At 50.9% G+C, this 18,128-nt stretch overlaps 1 protein-coding gene across 2 annotated transcripts in view; it reads left to right on the top strand.

The window, feature by feature from the left end:
* Positions 1-18,111, top strand: part of TRPC4AP (transient receptor potential cation channel subfamily C member 4 associated protein) — a 70,324-nt gene extending 52,213 nt beyond the window's left edge. The window contains exons 9-19 of one of the 2 annotated variants that reach the window (XM_004014517.5): positions 5,056-5,198; positions 7,461-7,592; positions 9,168-9,226; positions 10,793-10,894; positions 12,246-12,329; positions 13,397-13,487; positions 14,484-14,624; positions 15,209-15,317; positions 15,874-15,986; positions 16,826-17,032; positions 17,197-18,111. In XM_004014517.5, the coding sequence (XP_004014566.4) occupies positions 5,056-5,198; positions 7,461-7,592; positions 9,168-9,226; positions 10,793-10,894; positions 12,246-12,329; positions 13,397-13,487; positions 14,484-14,624; positions 15,209-15,317; positions 15,874-15,986; positions 16,826-17,032; positions 17,197-17,334 (1,319 nt within the window). In that variant the 3' untranslated portion in view covers positions 17,335-18,111. Of the gene's footprint in view, positions 1-5,031; positions 5,199-7,460; positions 7,593-9,167; positions 9,227-10,792; positions 10,895-12,245; positions 12,330-13,396; positions 13,488-14,483; positions 14,625-15,208; positions 15,318-15,873; positions 15,987-16,825; positions 17,033-17,196 lie in introns of both variants that reach the window. The other variant, XM_004014516.5, reaches the window with a different exon arrangement.
* The last annotated feature ends 17 nt before the right edge of the window (positions 18,112-18,128 follow it).

Genomic DNA, 18,128 nt, shown 5'->3' with positions numbered 1-18,128 from the left:
TCTAAGAAAGCCCACAGCCAATATTATAACACTTAATGGCCAAAGACTGATAACTTTTCCCTTACTAAGATTAGAACAAGACAAAGATACCTGCTCTTAACACTTCTGTTCATTGTACTGGAAGTTCTGGTTAGGTAGTTAGGCAAGAAAAAGAAATAAAAGGAAGAAGTAAAACTGTCTCTAGTCACAGATGACATGATCTCTTGTATAGAAAAACCTAAGGATCCACTAAAAAACTGCTAAACCAATAAACAAGTTTATTCAACAGTTTCAGCATACAAGATAGGTATACAGAAATCAGTTGTATTTCTGTACAGTAGCAATGAACAAACCAAGAATGAAATTAAAACAATTTCATTTAAAAAAGCATCAGAAAAGAATAAAATACTTAGTGACATATTTAACAAAGAAATAGGAAACTTACACTCTGAAAATTACGAAACATAATTATTACTGAAAGAAAACCTAAAAAATTGTAAAGAAAGTATTTGTTCATGAATCAGAAGAGTTGATATTATTAAAGTAGCAGTAATTCACACCTTGATTTCCAGGTCTGTCTAAAGAGTCAACACAGTCCTTGTTACAATCCTGACTGATTTCTTTGCAGAAATGAACTAGTAGGCCCTCAAATTCATTTGGAAATACAGGAGGCCTCAAATAGCTATGGCAGTCTTGAAGAACAAAGTGGAGGACTTCCATTGCCTAGTTTTCCAACTTAGTATAAAGCTATAATATTCAAGACATTGTGCTACTGACCTCAAGAGATATACACAATGAAATAGAATTGAGAATTGAGAAATAAATGCTCACTTATATGGTCAGTTGATTTTCAACAAGAGTGCCAAGACTATTTGGTTGGGGAAACAGTAGTCTTTTCAGCAGATGGTACTGGGACCATTAGATATCCACATGCAAAAGAATAACGTTGGACCTCCCTCCCCTGCCACCTCACATCATATATAAAAATGAGCTCAAAAAGATCAAAGACCTAATGTAAGAACTAATCCTTGAGAACACTTAGAAGAAAACAAGGATAACTCTTTAGGACTTTGGATTTGGTCATGGTTTCTTTGTTGTTGTTGTTGTTGTGGTTCAGTCATGTCTGACCCCTTGTGACCCTGTGGACTGTAGCCCATCAGGCTTCTCTGTCTGTGGGATTTTCTTGGCCAGAATACTGGAGTGGGTTGCCATTTCCTTCTACAGGGGATCCTCCTGACCCAGAGATCGAACCTATATCTCCTGCGATGGGAGGTGGGGTCTTTACTACTGAGCCACCGGGGAAACCCTAGTGCTTTCTTAGATGATGCCTAATACAGGCAACCAGATGAGAACTAGGTAAATTGGACTTCATTAAAAGGAAAATATTCTGTGCTTCAAAAAGCAACATCAAGAAAGGGAAAAGCCAGAATGGGTGAACACTTTTGGAGGGTAGAAGAGAACATTTTTGCAAACCATGTATCTAATAAGGGACTTGTATCTAGAAGATATAAAGAACTCCTACAGCTCAATAATGAAAAGACACCCATTTCAAATTATGGGCAAAAGATCTGAATAGACTTTCTCCAGAGATGATACAAGAGTAACCAGCAAGCACATGAGAATATTATCAACATCATTAGCCATCAGGGAAATGCAAATCCAGTCCAACAATCAGATATCCCTTCATACCCACTGGCATGACTATCATCAAAAAGACTGGTAACAGGTGTCCTTAAGGAGGTGGAAAAATCAGAACCCTCATTCTCTGTTGGTAAGCATGCAAACTGATGCAGCCACTGTGGAAGACAGTCTGGCAGTTACTCAAAAAGTTAAACATAGTTTTTGTATGACCTAGAAATTCCACTTCTAGGTATACACCTAGGATACGTGAAAATATATGTTTATACAAAAACTTACACGTGGATGGTCATAGTAGCAGATTTATTATAACCAAAATACAGAAACAACTCAGATATCAGCTGATGAATGGATTAAAAAAATTGATATATAATAGATTATTATTCAGTACTGATACATACTGCAGCCTGAATAAACCTTGAAAACACTGTGCTGGTAAAAAAAAAATGACAAGTTGCATGATTCGATTTGTAGAAAGAGACAGAACATAGTCTAATGGATGCCTGGGTTTCTAGGGGCTTGGTGAGAAAAGGGGAGCGGCTGCTAAAGCAAATAAGATTTCTTTGTGGGGTGATAAAAGTGCTCTAATGTTGATTGTGATGATAGCTGCGCAATTCTGTGAATATATTAAAGACCAGTGAGTTATATTCTTGAAAGGGATGAATTGTATGGTATGTGAATTATAGCTCAAAGCTACTTTTTTTAAGTTAGTGTGCTGCAGGGTACAGGACAGATGTATGGAGGGTCATGCCCACTTTAATCAGTATTGTGGAACTGCAGAGATGCGGAGGGAAGGCCAGGCCTCTTAAACGAGTTTTCCCATCCTCATCTTGGGAATTGTCTTGTTCCTGCACACTGGCTATTGCTTTGAGGCCTGTGTGTGTTGAAAATATTTATCCCAGAGTTTCTTATGAGGCCTTTGCAAACCAGGCAGCAGAAGTTGGCAGTGACTCGGAAGAATCCAAGCTGCCTGCATCTCTTCACAGAGGTTCATTACCGAGGAGGGCTTGTGTGCCACCCACCACACCTGCTCCTTCCACACAGGCCCTCTCCCGCAGTGCCCCGCCCCCCACCATAAACTCCTGGTCTAGGTGATGAGGACGCTGAGGCACCAGAGGCTTCACGGCACCCAGCAGGTGTGCAGCAGAGGTGTGGTTCTACGTGATAACTCATCAGATTCTCTTTACCAGTCAGTTGACTGTTCTGGGAGCTGGGCCAAGGAGTCCCAAGACATAAAACTGAGTAATGATGGTTTTCCTCCCAACATGCAAGAAAATATATGTCAATAAATAGCATTTTCTCAATTAGATTTTCTTGAGTAAATGTTTCTTAGTTTTTGCCTACTGCCTCTTTAGTTGCCATTAAGAGCTTGCAGATTACAAGAAAGAAAACAAGTAGCAAGCAAGCATTAACTGAAAATCCCAGAGTGAGTGTTTTACTTCTGCTTGACACACATTAGTATGTAGGGTACATGTGCTTGGCAATTTTTAAGCACTTCTAACATATTAAGTCATTTAATTTTTGCAGCATTGGTAATAGATACTGTTACGATTTTAAGTCATTTAACCTCTGCAACATTGGTAATAGATAGATGCTGTTGCCTTTGGGCTTCCCTGGTGTTGCAATATTAAAGAATCCTTGTGCCAGTGCAAGAGACACAAGAGAGAAGATGCAGGAGATGTAGGTTCAGTCCCTGGGACAGGAAGATGCCCTGGAGCAGGAGGTGGCAACCCACTCCAGTATTCTTGCCTGGAAAATTCCATCGACAGAGGAGCCTGGCGGGCTATAGTCCAGGGGGTTGAAAAGAGTTGGATGCGACTGAGCAACAGCACACAGACTTGCTGTTACTCCTGTTTTATAGATAAGGATGGATGCTGAAGCACAGGCATGTCAACAGATTTCCCAAAGCCACCTAACAGTCTGGCTCCAAGTCTTTAGGCCTTGTGGTGCAGTCATGCTTCTTTCAGCAACTGGTCCTCTTCCAGCTTATATATTAGTGATGGTTAACATGGCTGGAAAAATAGTTCCAAGTCCATGGGGTGGAGTAAGTTAGGTTATTGTGGCATGATATAACCAAACAGAAATCATAACTGTGAGTGCCTCATCTGGCTATATCTTAGCACCACTGCTCTGTAACAGACTGATTTTCTGGCCTTTCCAAAAGGCTCCAGGGCAGCAGTTCAGTAGGAGTATGAAAGGACCTCAGTAGTTATTGATTTATCCTTTCACCTTAAAGATGAGAAAAACTAAGAGGAAGTAAATCCTAAGGTCTCCTGACTCTGAGCATTTAAAATAATAGGGACCGCAGAGTGAGACCGGGGCTTCCCAGGTGACTCAGTGGTAAAGAATCCATGTGCCAGTTCATGAGATGTAGGTTAGATCCCTGGGTCTGGAAGATCCCCTGGAGAAGGAAATACTCCAGGAAGAATGCTTCATTATTCTTGCCTGGGAAATTCTGTGGACAGAGAGCCTGGCGGCCTACAGTCTTGGGGGTTGCAAAGAGTCGGACACAACTGAGCACAGCACAGCAAGAGTGAGGCTTCCCAGGAAGCAGGTTCTGGGCTCCTTCACTCTGCACAGGATCTCTAGCTGACCGCTGCAGCACTCCTGTTCTCCCCATTTACAGAACCCTTGAAAGCCCAACGAGGAGGTGACACGCCCAGGCTCCTACAGCCAGCAGGTTGCTGTTCCACAGCCCTCAGTCTTCATCCCTTTGCTCTGCCACGCTCCTGAGAGTACCCTCCACTGTGTGACTCACGGAGACTATTTTGGTAGTGGGGTAAATGGTTTATCTAAAGCCCAGAACACAGTGACACACATCGTGTCCCATAGGTACTACATGGCTGTTGCTGTCATTGCTAATAATGAAATCGGGGGAAATGAAAATCTGCTAGTAGGTAACATGTTCAGCTCCATCTCTAGTATCGATTGTGATGCCTCGTCTGCCTTAGGAAACTTCCTATGGCTGTTGTTTGAGCAATAGGAGGAAAAAAGTCTTTTAAAAAGATCCCTTTCAGTCCTTCAGCGGTGCCCCCTTGTGGAATGTCGGCAGAATGACCACATATTCAGTCATTTGTGACCTGAAGAGAATTTGACAGTTTCCTGCTGGACACGTGTCTGGGTGCCTTCTGGGGGCGGAGGTGGAGTGAGGAGTGCCAATGAGGGCAGAGAATGGGTTAGGGTACTGCGTGGGCTGCGTCAGAAAGCGGATGGGGTGGAATTGCAGAGTCCGTATTTGCTATGCGTCTAAGTTCCCCTGGCCCCTGGTGGCCTGCCTTTCAGAGTCTCCGTCACAGACTTGGGGCCCAGTCTAAAGGCTGTCCCCTCAAGTCTGTTCACAGAGCAGGTCTGAGGAGCAGAAACGTGTTTCCTCACGCGCAGTGACTGAAGCCTGTCTCCTGGTGGCTGTGCCAGCCTCCATTGTGTTCCCTCCGCCAGGGGCTTCTGAGGAGAACGGCCCGCCTCACAGCTCCACCAGGACTCAGCTGCCTCAGTCGATGAAGATCATGCACGAGATCATGTACAAGCTGGAGGTTCTGTACGTGCTGTGCGTGCTGCTGATGGGGCGCCAGCGCAACCAGGTGAGGCCCGCCCGCCTCCAGGCCGCGGCGCCGGGGCGGGCGCTTCCCAGGCGCGCGCGCGCGAGAGGAGAGGCGCTTCCCGGGCGCGCGCGGCGAGATGCTTCCCAGGCGCGCGAGAGGAGAGGTGCCTCCCGGGCGCACGCGGCGCGGCGCGCCGGCCATCCTGCTCAGCTGCCTCTACAGGGCCCTGGCCCTGGCCCAGCAGCGTGAGGAGTCGCGTTCCTCAGCCCTGCAGTCTGATTCCAGAGCCCATAGTCCTCCCACCGCACTGTACTGGGGCAACGTTTCTAGACTGAGCTCAGGCCCCAGGCAGAAGTGGGTGGCGTAGCCATGTTACCCGACCTTGTTAATACACAGGATAAAGGGTGGGTGTCTGCCCGGCAGATGGCACTGGAGGAGTTGCCAGTCTGATGGGGGCTTGGGGTGGTGGGCCAGAACTAAGTCAAGTTATGACAGCTGGGCAGCTACCAGGGGTCCTGCTGTGCGGAGGTTCCCTGAGTCTTGAAGCAGTTCCAGGAGGGAGGGATGGGGGGTGCTCTGGAAGCGCACCCTGCTTCTCCCCAGGATGTACAAGTGGCCCCTTCCCGTTCCCTCTACCTCCTAGGGATATAGCGAGAGGCCTGAGGGGGAGCTGGGAGCTCGGCAGTCCCTGAGCACTGTTTTGAGTCAGAGACTGTTCTCTCACACAGCTCTCTGTGAGATCAATGCAGTTATTACAAGTTTGCAAGAGAGGAACAATTTTAGAGAAGGTGGAAGGGGAAAGACTGGCTGAAAAGATGACATCTGGCCTGGCAGTGTCCTGAAGAAAGCAAGGGAGCCAGGCATGCTGACCGCTTCGCCCGAGGTGGCCTACCAGGTCAAGGAAGCAGGCCCTGGTGGGCACCGGCCTGATGGTTCAGTGAAACAGTAGAAAGCTGGGGGTGGACTGGAGCCAGCAGTCAGGAGAGGCTGGCTAAGGGGTCACCGGGGGCCAGGTTGCCTCTGGCTTTCATAGACCACTTAAGGACTCTGGCATTCACTCTGAGTGAAACAGAAAACCATCCCCCGGCTGCTATGTGCAAGAGCTGACAGTAGCTAGGACCCACGTGTTGATGGCAGGGGTGGTGAGCAGTGCTTTTGTTCTGGATCTGTTTTGAAGGTAGAACAGGTAAGATTTTCTGAGAAGTTAGGTATGGACTTAAGTGGAGAGAGGAAGTAGAGATGACTTCCTTATCTCTTTCCAAGCAGGTGGGAGGAATGGTTTGCTGTTTATTGAGATGGTTAAGACTAGTGGGTAAGGAGTGGGTACAGATGTCTGTAGGGAGGAAGGGGCAGGATTCGGTTTGAACAGGTTAAGTTTAGGTGTCTATTAGAATTGGCACTGGGGTTACCTGCACCTAAGTTAGGGGCAAGATGGGCCCTGGAGGTATAACTTTGGGGATTGTCAACCTGTGGTTGGCATTTAAAACCAGGACACTGGATGAGATCCTGCTGTGCCGTCCACAGCACTGGGGCTCCTTCCTTCCATGTGGTATATATTTCATATAAAAAATACTAGTCACGATGTCTCACCTGTGTTGAGTGCTTTTTCTTTTTCGAGACACTTCTATAATCATATTTGAATTTGCAGGTACTTGGTAAGTTACACAGCAGATGGTGGCCTCCATCCCACTTGATATTTGTGAAAACCAAGACCTATATAAGGGCCATGTTCTCAGTCTCCAGGCATCATCAGAGCAGGACTTAAATCCTGCTGCTCTGACTTTTCTTTCTGTCCCTTCACCGTGAGTTCCCCTGCTCCCTTAGTCTCCCCAGTACCAAGTTTCTATGAATCTTTGTGGTCTTTGGTTAAACTGATCACAGCGGCCCTTTCCAGCTGGCCTCAAGACCCTGCCTTCCTGAGAGCCAGTGTCCCCATTTGCACAGTCAGCATTTACTGAGTTCCTACTGTGTGCCAGGTACTACAGGGACATGGATTATTTTAATAGGTCAGTAATTCACATAGTTCTGTATTGAGGTGTAAATAAGTATCAGTGAAGTCTTTCTCCCCTCTGATCCTGAACATTCAAGGTTCTTCCACGAGGCATCTAATTTTACCAATTTTTAATGTCTCTAGAGAGTGTGAAAGTGTGTTGGTGCATAGTGAGAATCAGTGTAGATGTTTGCTTTAAAGCTCAGCATTGCTTTCTTCATCCTGAAGGCTTCTTGTACATATATGCCTGGGCTTTTGATAGACCTTCAACTCACATCTATCTTCATACTTTTGCCTTCCTACTCCTCCAGGTTCACAGAATGATTGCAGAGTTCAAGCTGATCCCTGGGCTGAATAATTTGTTTGACAAACTGATCTGGAGGAAGCATTCAGCATCTGCCCTCGTGCTCCACGGTCACAACCAGAACTGTGACTGTAGCCCGGTGAGCAGGGACCCTGACGGAAGATGCCAGGAGTGGTTGTTTCAAGACCTGCCGTTGGCCCTTTGAAATCTCCTTCTTTGAGAGTAGAGCAGAAACTAAAAGTCACAGCCCGTGTACTCCCATAACTGGAAGCCACCTTGGGGAAGGATCTGACCCCCACCCTCCACCTACCCAGGAATCCCTCTGGAGGCCCTCCAGCAGCTTCCCATTGTTCATTCGCCTCCAGGCAGGGCCACACACTCCACTCCAGGGCAGCAGGTTTTTCCTCATTCTGTTCTCTACCCCATCCTAATTGACATCCCTAATATTAGGTTTGCCTCCCAGAACCACGGCAGCAGTTGGCCTCCAAAAAGGACTTTAGGAAGTTTTGTTTTTTTGTTTTTTTTTTAAGGGTCAAGGGCTCATGTCTACCCGGTTTTCATCACAGTGCCCTAAAGAGCCCTGAACGGGGAGTCTAAGTCATCGGCCATCAGCACCGCGTCAGTGCCACACGGCTGCCAGGGGCCAGTGCCGTGGGTCCCGCCTGGTCTCTGCTGCATTCTGGGGACTTCCCTCAGTGCCGTGTCTTCCAGTTTGCTGTTTTTCTCCTTGGCTTTGTCAGATTTACCTTTCAACAGATCCATTTGGGTTCATATATTTTGCATTTCTAGACATTTTGTCTGGATCTTTGTCGAAAAGTATTTGGACTTTTATTGATTATGTTAAATATTTTCTTCTGTTGTGTTTTCTCTAATTTCATCTCTTTAGTTACTCATAACATGCTTTTCTATGGGTTTTTTTTGGATTGTTAACAGAGTGCTGATACTTGTATCTGCGTCTGCACACTCAGCTTGGGATGGAGTGTCGCCTTGTGTTCTGTACCGTTTGTAGAAGGTCACCTTCAGGGGGCTTGTTTTCCTTGGGGATACTGGAAGTAGTCCCATAGAACATTTGGCTTTTGTCTGCCAGGTGCTTTAGGGAGCAGTGTCCCAGGGCAAGTTTTCACATTGAGTATCTGCCCTGCCCCTCTGAAAGTGTGAGCCCAGGGTCCTGCGGACCTGGGGACTCCCCTCCACCAGCAGAGACAGGGTTCTTTGCCAACTCCCGGGCCTGGTAGGTGAGGTTTTTCTAACCCTTTTTTCACTAAACGTATCAGCTCCACAGGCTTTGCATAGGCCCAAGGTCCTGTCTGGTCCCTACAGAGCGTTGAAACCCAAGCCCTGGCCCAAATAAGTCTCATTTTCCCTTCTCTGCCAGCTATCAGCTCTTGTGTTCACTGCTCTGAACTCAGTCCTTCCTTCATTTCTAATTCTAGTGGAATTTCCTTTCCTATGTGCTTAGCCTCACATTGAAAATAATTTCAGTTATTTTGTATCCAATATCCTGGAGTGTTTTTAACAGAAAGATTCTGCCTTAGCTTAATCCGCTGTTGGCCAGATGTGGACAAAAGGTTTTCTGACTAAAGAGGAGTCCTACCTGTGCGCCAGGACAGGGACTCAGAGAAGTAGCAGGATGCCCAGGCTCTCACCAAAGCCTTTTGTTTTCTTTGAACGTTGTGACTGTGGTCTTAACATCGAGGATGCACGTGTATTTTAGGACATCACCTTGAAGATCCAGTTTTTGAGGCTCCTCCAGAGTTTCAGCGACCACCACGAGTAAGTACAAGCTGTCCCCAAGAGGAGACTTGGTTTGCTGCTGCTGTTCTCCCTTTGTCTCATCACTGAGCTCAGCTGAGGAGGGCCCGGGAGCCATGAGAGCCGCTGCCACCTCAGTGTGACCACAAGGCTGCACTTCCATAAGAGCTGCCATTTGTCCAGCCCTTCCTTTATGCCAGGCACCACCTGAGCTTCCCCTTGACCTCCACAGCCACCTTGGAAGTGCGTGTGGAAGTTGCTGGCCCCTTAATACCCCTGGAGTCAATGCAGCTCTCTGCCGTCTGTCCCTCTGAGTCGGGAGTAGACAGCTTGGCTATTCTCAGAGGCCTGTAGGAATCTCAGATGGCCACAGTGGGCTGAGTATTTATACGTTGAACAGGCGGTATATTCTTTGCCTGTACGAGGAGATGTGCTTTCTCCCATTTTCCTTAGAACACATTCTGCCCTCTCATTTTTAACTCTTCAGCCGTTGATGGAGGATGTGTAGGAGAATGAGTCTCTGCTATGAGGGAACAATGCAGGCGGGGGGTGGGGGGGTGGTAAATGGCAGCTGACCCTTGACCTTGACACTGGGAAGACATTGGTGAGCTAGCAAACAGAAGCAGGTGCTACTCAGCTCTTACTACCTGTTGGGTACAGGAAACAGGGCCCACTGTTGTATAGTTTCTGAGTTTTTCCCCCAAGAGAAGCCAAAAATGAAGATTTATGTGCAAGGTCCTGATGTTTAGGTGCTGGTTTAGATTCTTTGTGTAAGCTAATAGAACATGCCTGAGGACTCGTGTCCTCAGGGGCCTTCACTTTGAAGCTTTTGTGTGGGTGGTGGGGCTCATCCTCTCTGAGAGGTTCTCTGAAGGCCTTAAGCCCCAAGAAATATGGCAACTCTCTGAAAAATGGCACCAGTATGTCCTGAATGTGTCCTTTTTTCCCTGAGGACCTGGGTCCCTCGCTTCCGTCATTTGACAGGTCACATTTGCAGGCTTGGATTGTGTATATTCTGCAGCAGCAGGAAAGGAGGGCGTGCTTTTCATAGGAGTGGCAGGGTCAGGTTCCAGTTTTCTGAAGATCTTTATGGGTACTTTGTGTGGGATGGATTCCTGTGGGAGACCGTTTAGGAAGCCGGTTCTGTCCTCGTGACGTGGGTGACGAGAGGCCTGGGTATGAAGGGGGAAGGAAGAGTGTCACACTTGGGCCTCCTTGTGGGAGAGCTGGACTAGGGCCAGGCTTGAGTCAAGTGATGGGCGTCTGGGCATCATGGAGTTGGAAGTGCCTTTGAGAAATTAAATAGAAATGTTCAGTGGCAAAAGAAGGGCCTTACACATACTAAGGAAAGGGGCTTTGTTAGTGAACATGCAGGCCTCCAGAGGGTGGGCCTTGGGGCCAGGGAGACTCCCTCAGCCGAACAGCAGTGGGCTCCATGCCCTCCCCCAGAATGCTGCCTCGGGGTGGGTGGTTTTCAGGGTGGCTACCAGGGGCTTCTTAACGGAAGTGGGCAGCAAGAGACTGGCCCAGTGTGGACGTGGCGGCCCCAGTGCCTGTCCATTACTGCCTCCAACACATCTGTTTCAGGAACAAATATCTACTGCTCAACAACCAAGAGCTGAATGAACTCAGCGCCATCTCTCTCAAGGCCAACATCCCTGAGGTGGAAGCCGTCCTCAACACTGACAGGTGAGCGTGGGGGGCCCACAGCCCACCTGGCTGCCTGCATGTCCTGGGACTCACAGACAGGTGCACCCGGGTCTGCATACTTGTCCTTTTGCACCCACGTGTAACTGGCATGCCGAGGGCTCCCTTGTACCAGGCTCTGTCCTCCCGCCACCTGCGATGTCTCATTGGAGCCCCTTAGCAGCCTCGGAGGGAAGTGCCATTGTCACCCACTTTACAAACTGGGGAGCAGGGGCTCAGCGAACTGCTCACCAGGGGCACCTGCCAAAGGTCGTAAATGCTCTGCCCCCTCCCTGCTCACTCAGCTTCGTTGGCCTCCTCCTTTCCTGCCCTCTGCCAAAACCCATTAGCCGAGTAATGCCTCACTTTCTGGAGCAGAGCAGGGGGTTCTCAGGCTCACAGGGGTCAGGGCAGGGAGGACTGTGTGCAGCAACAGGAGTCATAATTCTCTGGTCTTCTGTTGTTGTTTTTGGTTTAAAAGCAGCAGAAGTCTTTGTTCAAATGAAATTGAATGTAGTCCCACATCTGTCTGCAGTGCAGGAGACCCGGGTTCGACCCTTGAGTTGGGAAGATCCCCTGGAGGAGGGCACGGCAACTCCCTCCAGTGTTCTTGCCTGGAGAATCCCCATGGACAAAGGAGCCTGGTGGGCTACAGTGGGGTCACAAAGAGTCAGACATGACTGAGCGAATAAGCACATAGCACAAGGCCTGTAGTAGGTGACCAGCAGGACTGCTCTATTTGAAGGGAAGGTTTAAGGGCCTAGAGTCGCTGCCTGCTATTCCTCTCTCCTCCGTAATGCAGCCTGAGTGCTTTTCTCATTTATTGTCTTTGCTTCCTAGACTGGGAAGTAGAGGCCCAGAAACTTGAGTATGTGTCCATGGCCACCTGAAGCCAAACCTGGGGCCCAGGGTACTCCCTGCCTTACTTACCCTGTCAGTGGCACGGACTTTGCCCCATCTCTCAGACTCTGTCATGGTGATCCAAACCCACTTTTGTAACGAGCAGCCCTCCCTGCAGCAGTTCTGAGCCCCATATGACTCTGGATGCGTTTTTGGCCTCTGGTCACTTGTCAGCAAGCCTGGGCAGAGAAGGCTGCCCTGAGATGTGAGAGTGCATTTGGCTGTTTAGTTCTGAGACTGCAGGAGTCCTTAGGGTGCTCTGGACCCAGGTGGAGCAGGAGGACATGCTGTCGGTTTAGAAATGTCCTCATGTTTTGTTTTGTTTTGCTTTTTACCCACCTACGTCAGCAAAGACCCCCAGCCCCAGGGTCTGAAGACACAGTTCTTCTGCCGTTTGGAATTTGGCCTCTGTCAGCCTCTCCAGTCTGCCATCAAGATTTCTGTTTTCTTTCAGGAGTTTGGTCTGTGATGGGAAGAGAGGCTTGTTAACACGTCTGCTGCAGGTTATGAAGAAGGAGCCAGCTGAGTCATCTTTCAGGTAGGTCTGGACATGCACCTCCCACTCCTGAGGGTGCAGAAACCAAGTGTTTAAGCTGTTGGAAACGCCTTCTGTCGTCACCAGCTTCCACCCCGCATAGCTGGTTACTGTCAGGGAGAGGGAATCTGCCAGCTCCCTGGTGTTGACTCAGCACGTACTAGATTTTGCTGTGTGCTGGCAGTGTGTTTCAGGAATTGAGCCAGCATTCAGCAAGCGCCTATTCTGTGCTGATGCTGGACAAGCGGGGAGAAATGGGAGCTACAATCCCTACCCATATGGAGGCCCCTGGCTTGCAGGAAATAAGCATGGAAAGACCCCTATGTGGGGGATGTGGTGTGGAAGGGCTCAGAGCCAGGACCTGCCTTGGGGACTGTGGGAGCAAAGGAAGGGCTTGTGGGGAGGCAGGGGGCGGGGGGGTGCAGACAGGGAGGGCATCCCGGTTCCTTAGACTCATCCATGTTGTCTTAGAGGCTGTGGACAGGACAGCGGCTGAGGGACGCATTCCATCAGGGTGGGTGTGAGCTGTCAGCAGGCTCCACGCCCAAGGGTCCCCTGTCAGCTCAGCCTACCTTGTCCCTTCGTCCCCTCACGGATCCAAGCTCTGCCCTCTGTGGCCACTCAGTCAATATCAGCCTCTTCTTCTCTAGGACAGCCCATCAGAAGTGAGTTCAGTGACCCGTCCACGTGCCTGTCTGGTCCCTCATGCATTTCTGACCCCTCTCTTCCATGTCCTCCTGTTCCTCTGAAGGAGCAGAGCCTGGAGTATGTTTTCACACGTGACTCCTGGGGCAGTCCTCTGAACCCACATACTCCTTCCAGATGAACCACATAGGGGACTGTTCCCCACTGAGCCGTCAGCTCCCTAAGGATGGGGACTCGCCACGTGTTCCCAGTGCCCTGTATGAGGCCCAAGGCCTGGGAGATGTTCGGTAAACATCTCCCAGTGTTCAGTGTGTTGAATCAGTGAAAAGGGCAATAGACATCTCCCAGCCCCTCTGTGAATGGAACATGGGCCAGAAGAGGGCAGCCTTAGCCACCTGGGCCAGGGGTCAACATTTGGGTCGCAGGTTTTGGCAAGCCCGGGCTGTGGAGAGTTTCCTCCGAGGGACCACCTCCTATGCAGACCAGATGTTCCTGCTGAAGCGAGGTCTTCTAGAGGTAATGGCCTGGAGGAGCCAGGGTGTCGGGTGTCCCCTTCTCCCCCAGCCCCATGCATTGCTTTCCTGCCCTGAGACTTAGACAGCTGGCAGAAGCAGACCAGACTCTCTATCTTCAAATGCCAGTGCACATCTCTCTGGTATATCCCCTGAGCTTTCAGCTCTGGGTTCCCCATGGGTGCTTACCGGGTGATTGAGGGATCTGAGGGGTGGCCATGGAGGATTATAGGAGTCTGTGAAGTTGCTCAGCAAGGCTTTTTGACCCCAAGGATACTTTGCTGCTGACTATTTAATTTCCCTTTATTGAAAAATGGTCTCCAGAAAAAGCAAAATTTACAAAAGAGGGTAAAGCAAAATGTCCAAAGCTACAATTGGTTTAAAAAAAAAACAAATAAGAAACTGACCCATGAATTGTAATAAAATCTATAAGGTAAAGAATTCATCTAAATCAGTATATATAACTCAAGAAAATGAAAAGGAAACACTTTAACTGTCTTGTAAAAATTCACTCATTGTAAACTTTTCCATTTATTAACATGAACCATGGGGTCAAAATGTGTCTCCTGTCCTTAAACCCCATGCTTCACTTGAATGGCCTCAGTGCTCAGGCTGGGGACGTATTACCTCTGGAGACAGCTCCCTCCCTGTGAGCTGGAGAGCTTGGCCATCGTGAAAAGACTTTAGCTCAGACCTGGGCAAGCAAGAGAGGTTGTGGCTACATACCCCAAAGTGCCCTCACCACTACCCGCCCCACTTCCTGGTTAAGTGTGTCAGGCCTGGCCCTGCACTTGGAGCCACCAGCATCCTCCAGTGAGAATCTAGACAGGGGAGCAGGTTCTATTAACCTGGTTGCTTGCTCGAAGCTAACAGCACATGGGCTGAGCTACATACCAGGGCTGGGGGAGGCAGGCGGTGAGCAGCTCAGATGAGCATGGCCTGGGGCCTCCGGGGACCAGCCACCTTTTCCTGCCTCCATTCTGTCCTCTCCCACCCCCAGCACATCCTCTACTGTATCGTGGACAGTGAGTGCAAGTCACGGGATGTGCTGCAGAGTTACTTTGACCTCCTTGGGGAACTGATGAAGTTTAACGTTGATGCATTCAAGAGGTTCAATAAGTACATCAACACTGATGCAAAGGTAAGTCTAAGCCAGGGCTTCGTGAGTTTACTGTTTTGTCGAGAAGTTATGTCAGAGCCCTGGTCCTTGCCAGTCTTCAGGTGCTGGTTTTATACTGGAGAGTCCCGGGGTCAGCGGGCAGATGTCAGTTAGTGTTCATTAGTCCTTGCTCTGCGCTAGACCCTAGGTATGCAGGGATGAAAGTCTCACCTGCTTGTGGGCAGGCGGGAGCAGGTGAGCTTGGAAATGACTCTGACGCAGTGTGCCAGGTGCCGTGATGGGCCCTGGAAGGGCAGGACGTGGCCTGATGTGTTAAGCTTTCAGGGTGTATGTGGTAGAAACCCAGCCCAGACTAATTGAAGTAAAAATGACAGCAGTCCCTTTGGTGCAGAAAACACTGGACGTGGTATCTGAAGATCTGGTTCATCTCTCTCTGGGGCTGCTTATTAGGTGGGGAGGGCTCCGAGATCCTCTGAGTTTCAGTCTTCCTCTTGGCAACAGCTGGGCCAGGGCAGGTGGGTGTCCCCTGCAGCGACCACACGCCCTGGGCCTTGGCTGTGTTTAGCCGAGAGCCCGCCGCCCCCATCAGCCTGGCCCTGCTCCAGTTCCAGGTGTTCCTGAAGCAGGTCAACAGCTCGCTGGTGGACTCCAACATGCTGGTGCGCTGTGTCACTCTGTCACTGGACCGATTTGAAAGCCAGGTGGACGTGAAAGGTAAGAAAGGCCCAGTGCCGAAGCGAGTTTGTCCATTGTGGCTGCACTGGTGCCAAACACCCAGCCTCTTGCAGGGAGACAGGAGCTTCTGGGAGTCACTACGCCAAACGCCCACATGGGTGGGGGCAGGGCAGTGGCTCTCTCTGATGGGCATGTGTGACATTTTAATGAAGGTCAAAACATTGTTGCCAGCAAAATGCAAAAAACAACTCATACCCTTCCTCTCCTGGCCTGGAATTACCTGGATGAGGATTCCAGTGGTGAAGCCTGGGGAGGGCCTCAGGGAAGCACGGGCCCACAAGGGGCCTGAAGGACAAGGTGAAGGCACGACCTGGCGGGGGCCCTCGTGGGAAAGCAGGCTTGGCCACGGTGGCAGAGCAGCTGGAGCTGTGTTTCCTGCGCAGCCCAGCTTTTCTGTAGTTGTTTTGACAGTGGGGGCTCCCAGCTTCAGAGTCGGGACCCGAGGGGGGCTTGACTAGAAGCCTGGGTGTCGGGCCCCAGGGCCACCGAGCAGCATCTGCGCCTGCTGCTCACGCCTCTGCCTGTCTGTCCGCAGTTGCGGAGGTCCTGTCCGAGTGCCGTCTGCTCGCCTACATATCCCAGGTGCCCACACAGATGTCCTTCCTCTTCCGCCTCATCAATATCATTCACGTGCAGACGCTGACCCAGGTGAGAGGCCTACAGACCTGCCCCGGGGAAAGGGGGATTGGAAAGTTACCCTCATCCCAGGGCCACCTTCACCCTAGAAGTACCTCCTGTCACCCACCCCTTCATTCCTAGGAGACCCCCCAGCTATTCTGAGGACTTGCTCCAATAAGGGATCAGCTCCCCATTTTACAGAAGGGGCCTGGGGAAGGAGCAAGGCTCCGAGGTCACAAGTGGTTTGGGCAGAGTCTGGGTGGGCAGTGAGTTCTGACTCCTCCCCGTCCAGTGCTCTCCAGGCCCCGCCTGCAGCACAGACCTGGGGTTGGATCTGATTTGACACCCATCTCCTTCGACAAACAATTGTGCAGGTGCCCTCCTCCAAGCTTCACACTCTCTTTCCTAAAATGGGGGTAACACTCGGAGGTTTTCTTTTGTTCCTTCATCTAACAAACATTTATTAAGGCAAGATCCTGGGCTGGGGACGCACAGTGAATAAACAGACCAAGACGCTTCCAGTCTAGTGCTGAGAGAGATGTGTGCGCCCAGCTGCCCCAGGGACTGAGGCTCCCAGGAAGCAGCCATGCCTGAGCTGATTCTGGAGGAGGCATGGACTGACTAGATTAATAATGCCGCTCCCCTTACCTCTGGGGTGGGAGAAGGGGACAGTGAGGGCCAGGAAGGCACTGGGGGCAGGAGCCTCATCGTTCCTCTCCGCAGGCCTCTGTTGGCTTTATGCAGGGCAGCACCGTGTGAGGCCCGTGGACACCTCCGCCCTGCCCACTGTCCCCTTACCCCCCGCCCCAGTCCACCAGGGCCCCTGGGCTGCCGGCACACGCCTGACCCGCACAGCCTGATCTTTGTAGGAGAACGTCAGCTGCCTCAACACCAGCCTGGTGATCCTGATGCTGGCCCGACGGAAAGAGCGGCTGCCCCTCTACCTGCGGCTGCTGCAGCGGATGGAGCACAGCAAGAAGTACCCCGGCTTCCTGCTCAACAACTTCCACAACCTGCTGCGCTTCTGGCAGCAGCACTACCTGCACAAGGACAAGGACAGCACCTGCCTGGAGAACGTGAGTGCCCCGCCCCCGAGGGTGGCCGGCGGGGTGCCGGCACACCGGCCCAGGCTCCTCGGAGGGGCAGGCGTCCAGGGCGCCTGACTCCCACCAGGGCCCTGTGGAAGGCAGCTCTCTACCCCTTACCAGGGCACTTCTGTGGCCCCTCTCTCTGTGCACAGAGCTCCTGCATCAGCTTCTCATACTGGAAAGAGACCGTGTCCATCCTGTTGAACCCGGACCGCCAGTCTCCCTCTGCCCTTGTCAGCTACATTGAAGAGCCCTACATGGACATAGACAGGGACTTCACCGAGGAGTGATCTTGGCCCAGGCCTCGGGTGGCTGCTGGGCCAGCGCGGGTGAGCGGGGTACGCGTGCCTCACGCCCTGCCCCCACCCTTCCCCCGCCTCCCTGCTGCTCCACCTGCCCTGGGTCTTCAGGTACAGACTGGGTGGGAGGGAGCATCTAGAAGCCCTTGGCCTCTGGCTTCTGAGGCTCTGGGTCATTGGGGTGCCTCAGTTCCCTCAAGATCGCCATGATGAGGACAGGGGCACTGTGCCCACCCTTCGTTCAGAACCCTGGGGCCCTGGCCCACCTAGAGCTAAGGGGACTTTTAAAAACAGCTCTGTCTGAGCTCCCGCCGGTCTCTTGACTGTCAGTCCTGGCGCGGGGAGGGAGATGTGGGCCGCTTCCCCCAATCTGTGAGCCGAGCTTGCCCTGGCCTTTGGACCCAGGCAAAGGCTTCTGAGCCCCTGGGCAGGGGTGGGGGATACCAGAGAATGCCTCTTTCCCCCAGGCCTGCCCATCTATCCCTCCCTCCCTCCCTCCCTTGGTTTCCTTTAGCTCCTCTGGTTCTGTTTGCTCATTGGCCACTGTGTTCATCCCAGGGGTTTCCCCCAGAAGTTGGGGGGCTTTCTCCTTCAATCCCCTGGGGCACAGGGTGGCTACGCCCCACCCCCAGGCAGCGTCTCCTGCCTGAGCCTGCCCGCACGGGAGCCTGCCTGGGAGCACACCCCTGGCCCCTTCTTGTGTTGCCAATTTATTAACAACAAATAAACCAATTAAATGGAGACTATTAAAGAATTTATTTTAAATGACTGATGTGGACCTGACT

This window comes from Ovis aries, chromosome 13 (assembly GCF_016772045.2).
Source record: "Ovis aries strain OAR_USU_Benz2616 breed Rambouillet chromosome 13, ARS-UI_Ramb_v3.0, whole genome shotgun sequence".
NCBI lineage: Eukaryota > Metazoa > Chordata > Mammalia > Artiodactyla > Bovidae > Ovis > Ovis aries.
The sequence above is the reverse complement of the archived record's forward strand: the minus strand, read 5'-3'. Positions and strand labels throughout refer to the sequence as shown.